Source organism: Alosa sapidissima, chromosome 7, assembly GCF_018492685.1.
Source record: "Alosa sapidissima isolate fAloSap1 chromosome 7, fAloSap1.pri, whole genome shotgun sequence".
Classification (NCBI taxonomy): domain Eukaryota; kingdom Metazoa; phylum Chordata; class Actinopteri; order Clupeiformes; family Clupeidae; genus Alosa; species Alosa sapidissima.
Genome location: NC_055963.1, coordinates 16,080,561 through 16,085,827, shown reverse-complemented (window position 1 = coordinate 16,085,827; position 5,267 = coordinate 16,080,561). Strand labels below are relative to the sequence as shown.

Below are 5,267 nucleotides of genomic sequence, written 5' to 3'. Positions count from 1 at the left end.
TCAGTGGGTCAAGAGGAGTCCAGTCGCCATGAGCAGGAAGAGCAGTTGGGCCGCGGGCTGGTGAGTCGAGACGCCACTGTCCTTGGGTACTTGTCCAACTGTTACCCCCGTTCCCTCACTCTGCACCTGCCCCTGCCCCTGCCCCTGTCCCTGTCCCTGTCCCTGTTCCTGTTCCTGCCCCTGCACCTGCCCCTGCCCCTGCCCCTGCCCCTGCCCTTGCCCTTGTCCCTGTCCTGCCAGGGCGGGGGACTTAAGTGCAGGGCGTGCGTTGGCCCCCCGGGCGTCCAAGCCTCCGGACTCCTGGTCTGCGGCGGCGCCCTCTAGGGCCTCGTAGAACTGGCAGCGGAAGTCCCGCCTCCAGGTGTCCAGGAAGGCGGGGTCAAGCTCGCCAGCGGCCCGGACGCCCTCGGCGCCCTCGGGCAGCAGGCGGAAGTTGACGGAGGGCAGGTGGAGATAGACGGAGTCCTCCTGGTTCTTGCGCACGCAGCGCCCGCGACCCTGGCACAGGGACACGCCGCACAGGCGTGTTGCCGTGGTGACGTTCACCACGTACGGGCCCAACACATCCCGTATGAAAGAAGCCATCTCAGAGCAGGACTTCTGTAAAAGTAGCACACACACACAAACCCATTCTGTTTCAAACATGACGTACAAAAATACTCCATACTTAATGAGAAACAGGCGAAATGTGCCAGTAGTACAGACACACCCACACTGGTGCCAAAGACCAGAAACCAAGAAGAACAAATTAAGGTTTGTGCTGAGTGCATTACAAATGTAAGCAACATAAAGTGTACAGACCATATATTCCGCCCATGCTGTACCTGAGTCTTTGCTAAGAAGGCTCTCTCCCACATGATGACTCCAGCGGCGCCCATAGCAGCACTCTCTCCCACCGAGTTCACCAGGTCTGCCTGAGGAGCACATGGGGGAAAAGAGCACTCCTCACTCTCTGCGTGCAATTCCCAACCCTTACAACAATATTTGCAACCCAACATTGAACCCCTGCTGCCTTTCCTCTCATACGAGGAGCGTATCGAGGTAGTTGATTCACTCCGTTCTTATGCCGTTTTTTTACTATGGCTCACCATGCATTCTATACCTATTTGCACTTTCTGTGTGCCATTAGCGATACACTTTGCTTGAAGGTACGTGACTGGTTGGGATTGTTTACATACTATGTTCATGTTCTGTTTCTTTTCTGATTTCTAAATTCTGTTTCCTAAGAATCACAGAGTGCACCTTCAGGCAGACCCCATTTCAGACGGGGGATCCAGGGGCCTTGGGCGCGCTCAGTAGAGACCCAGAGCGGAGGAGGGAGAGGAGGCCAAGGGACAGGGAAAGTAGGGACTCAGCGGCCCTTTCTGAAACTAGTTACTTCACCCCGTCCCTAGCTACTTGCACTCCATTTGCGCGTTTATGTGGATGGTCTGCCATATTAAGGGCCATCTGAAACCAGTTACTGTCAAGTGGTAGTGTGTTATAAACCCCTGATGCAGAGTGAACACCGATGCCCCCTCATCAAGGGGTGTGTCAATTAATGCGGCACGTCATGAAGAACGTTTCAAATTATTAATTTCGCGAGAGCCTGTAAACAAATCCATGGTTCCGTGAACCAGTTTCCACTAGGGAGTGAAGTTCGTCCCATAGCTGAGTATGGTATTATAATAACCCTACGTGCTAATCAAGGGAACTTCTTTTAGCTGTGAGGATGCTTCCCATCCCGAGTCAACTCCGTAACCAAGGGGTAGTGAGTAGGGAATAGTTTTGGAAAGGCCCAGCCACACAGCCATACGACTTACCTCAGACAGGTAGTTATTGGTGGATGCATAGACAGTCCTGACCAATGGAAACACTGGTAGGTCGTAGGCTGTTCCCGCCAGAGCTGCCACTCTCAATGCCTCTCGAATCTGATTAGAGGAGTAAAGCCAGGGCCCCTTGGACCCAGGCGGGAACTTGTCCATCATCAGGGTAGGGTAGATGGCCGTGCTCCGTTTCCACAGCCACATGAGCTCGTCGTTGAGGGCCATCTCGGCGGCCGGACAGCGGCCTGTGTAGTTGGGCAGGAGCTGGAGCGGGCCGGAGTTGTAGCAGTCTGGGAAGGGAGCCACCCCCCACAGGCTCTGGGGCCGCAGACGCTTGACCTCCCGCAGGGTCTCCATCAGGATGGCCTGAGCAGCCGCCTCAAAGTCCACCTGCCAGGAAGTGACATCACCAACCGTCAACAGAATGTTCTCTTGAAATACACGACATTCACATCGACACTCAGTCAATGCGTATGATTACTATGATGAAATGGCATTCTTTTTAAAGACACAAAGCATTCAGATTGTAATTATGTGGATTATTCCGGAGAGGTGAAATTGTTACAAGTTGTCGTTTTAGAGAATAATAATGTGTGTGTGTGTGTGTGTGTGTGTGTGTGTGTGTGTGTTATTCATGAACTGAACTACCTGTGCCCACTTCTCCACCTCCTCAGGACTCCAGTCGGGAAAGAACCCCCTGAGCAGGGCCCGCGACCCCTGCTGGTACTTGGCCTGTTTTCCCCTGTTCCTGCTCCACTGGGGCGACCACTCCTTCCACCTCAGCACGCCCAGCCCCGGAGCCCCGGCCTGGGGCAGGGCGGTCAGGAGGTCAGCCTCTACCCGTTGGAGGTGGGTGTTCAGGCTGGTGTGCTGCGGAAGGCCTCCATTGATGGGTTGGTCCAAGGCGGTGAAGAAGGGGTACAGGCCCAGGGTGTCCTCGTAGAACACAGCCGCACGGCCCTGCCACTCCATGCCGAAGGCTGAAGGGTCAGGGCGCCCTGGACAGCCCCTGTCGGGGACCCCCCAGAACACCAGGAAGGGCTGGCCAGGAAGGATGGGGGAGCGGGCTGGTCCGGCCAGGGCGGGGGACAGCAGGAGGGACACACTGAGGAGGAGGAGAAGAGAGGCCCAGAGTGCGGTCCGGCCAACGTGGCGTCCCCTCCACGCCATGGTCTTACTGCTCTCTGCCGGGGCTGTGGACCATCCTGCCTCTGAGACGCGCGCGCGCACACACACACACACACACACACACACACACACACACACACAAATGGACATCAGTTCACACGTCACACACCAGTTACACCAATGCCATATGATCATATACCATGATGATCATACATCACATACCATAACAAAAGCTTATTAGGTGATCAGGGTAGCAGCCTGTAGTTTCAGTGCACCATATTATGGATGACTTGTCGCCAAATGCATGGAATTCATTTTTAGATTATGTGTTCTTTTAGATCACCCTGCCTTGGTTGAGATTTCAAGGAAGAGAGGCCTACCTGGAGGGCAATTTTCATGGAATTGACATGACGTTATGTTCTGCCACTATGTCAACCGTAACCACCATGTCACCTTTGGATTCACATTATTTCAAAAAGAGTTAAACAAAATATTCCTAGAAACCAAACGTAGCTCAAACCTCTTAACTATAAATGTAAAGTGAACATTGATGGTTAGTGTCGCAATAAGACAGACTGCTAGGGGCATTATAATAACCCCCGTATAAGTTATAATAATACCCTGTAATACCTATTAACATCCAATTGCAATGCCTGCGTCACACATCCAAATCAAACTCGCCTTGTTGTAGCAATAGCGAGAATAAATTTATGCTTGGAAGTTTGCAATATCCGCTAAAGCTTAGGGCAACTTAGATGTACGAAAATATTTCGTCTACGAAAATATAACTGAAACTAGTCATGATGATCTGTATTGTTTCTTCAACAAAGGCACCGGGAAACGACGAAAATGGAGACACTGGGTAAGTTAATTATTTGGACGCTAATTGGATTGATTAGTGCTCCCTACGCTCAGTGGTAAGCAGATCTTGACAATGCATATCCTATTGCTTCCGTCTGGTTGTAGACAGGACTGTCGGGAACTACAGGCACCTAACCCCCTTTCATCTTTTCTCCGAAATAAGTAACCTGTACTCTATTAAGTATCTGGGTTTTCCTTAAGGGTGTTTCAACCAGGGGAGGCTATGCTTTGGCAATAAGAATTGCCCGGAATAAGCGTCACTGTAGTACACAGCCTACATTAGTGTATATTGTGTAGCTTATAATTTATAATCATTCCGGTCGGAAATATTGGGCAGCTTTTGGATCTGAGTTCAGGGAATGTTGATGACGCAGGAAAGACAATAATCCAGAGAGTATTTGGGTGATTCGTACTGTAAAATCAAACTGTAGGCTTCAGTTTAACATGAAATAAGACATTTTGTCGAGAGGGAAAATTAGGGAAAATAGGTTTTTCGCCTTTGAAGTTAAAAATGAGTCATTCACTTGTAGCCTACTTGCTTGGAAACCATGACATCTGATGCAACATCAATGCAAGAACAACGGATATTTTTAGACGTTTGATGGATGTAGTGGTCAAATAATTTGGAAACGCGTCGTTACGCACCAAGAAACGAGCTTCTCAAGAGATACCTGAATTTTTGTTTTTTGTTTGACGAACAGTCTTATTGCAATAATCATTATTAACAGTAGTTCTATAGACCGTCCACAGGGAGAAAGTGACACCCGTTTGATATCTCGAACCTTAGGATGTAGGCTATAGGATGAATGCTAAGATATTACTCATGATATAACAATGAATGCAATGTTTTAAGTGGTGTTCCTGATGCTCAGTTGATGCTGACGATACAACGACCATGAGTTGAATTCTTAGAGAGCACATACTAATAGACTGTATGTATAATACTTCTTGTATAAAAAATATGCTAGCTAAATGAATGCAAAATATCCTGATTTGAGTGTCTTTCTAATTGGCATACCAGCATACATAAAAACATACTTTTTAACTTGAGGTCATAGCCTAAAATTAAAAACAAAGTCCCTGAACACAGAATCGTTAAAAATAAGGAAATAAGTCATTATCTATTAGAGATTTGTGTCTTAAAAAACAGCAATTCGGATGTGACTGGGGTAGGAAAGGTGAGGATGTGCTCCTGAGATGAGTGGATTTAAGAGGGGTTTACAGTAGCACAGGTCAGGGGGCATCTCACTTTGCTCCTCTACTCACCTGAGTATCAGTAGGTCAGAGCATCCGTCTGGGCCAGTCAAGTCAAGAGAGAGTCAACCCTGAGGAGCAGCAGGACAGAAAGCACGGGTCCACTCGCTCCGAAAAATCACACGCAGCAGCACCTTGAGAACGCCAGAGGAAAACCAACCAAGAGACCTAGAATAGTCCAGATGGAGGCAAGTGAGCACAAGCAGGAGTGCCCGCAAA

At 49.3% G+C, this 5,267-nt stretch overlaps 1 protein-coding gene across 1 annotated transcript; it reads right to left on the bottom strand.

Moving 5' to 3' along the window:
- On the bottom strand, window positions 1-4,197 carry si:dkey-72l14.3 (Glyco_hydro_56 domain-containing protein). Its single transcript, XM_042097842.1, has 5 exons — window positions 3,156-4,197; window positions 2,454-3,016; window positions 1,803-2,195; window positions 825-914; window positions 1-600 (listed from the first exon to the last, which is right to left on the bottom strand). The coding sequence occupies exons 2-5, from the start codon at window positions 2,973-2,975 to the stop codon at window positions 1-3; spliced, it is 1,605 nt and encodes a 534-aa protein (XP_041953776.1). The 5' UTR covers window positions 2,976-3,016; window positions 3,156-4,197.
- Between the last annotated feature and the right edge of the window lie 1,070 nt (window positions 4,198-5,267).

What these genes read in the sequence shown, in the direction of transcription:
- si:dkey-72l14.3 (XM_042097842.1), bottom strand. Translation starts at nt 2,975, where the DNA reads ATGGCGTGGAGGGGACGCCACGTTGGCCGGACCGCACTCTGGGCCTCT. An exon ending in CCAATAACTACCTGTCTGAG is followed by an intron (nt 915 to 1,802) that starts GTAAGTCGTATG and finishes TGTGCTCCTCAG; the next exon opens with GCAGACCTGGTGAACTCGGT. An exon ending in CCTTCTTAGCAAAGACTCAG is followed by an intron (nt 601 to 824) that starts GTACAGCATGGG and finishes CTACTTTTACAG; the next exon opens with AAGTCCTGCTCTGAGATGGC.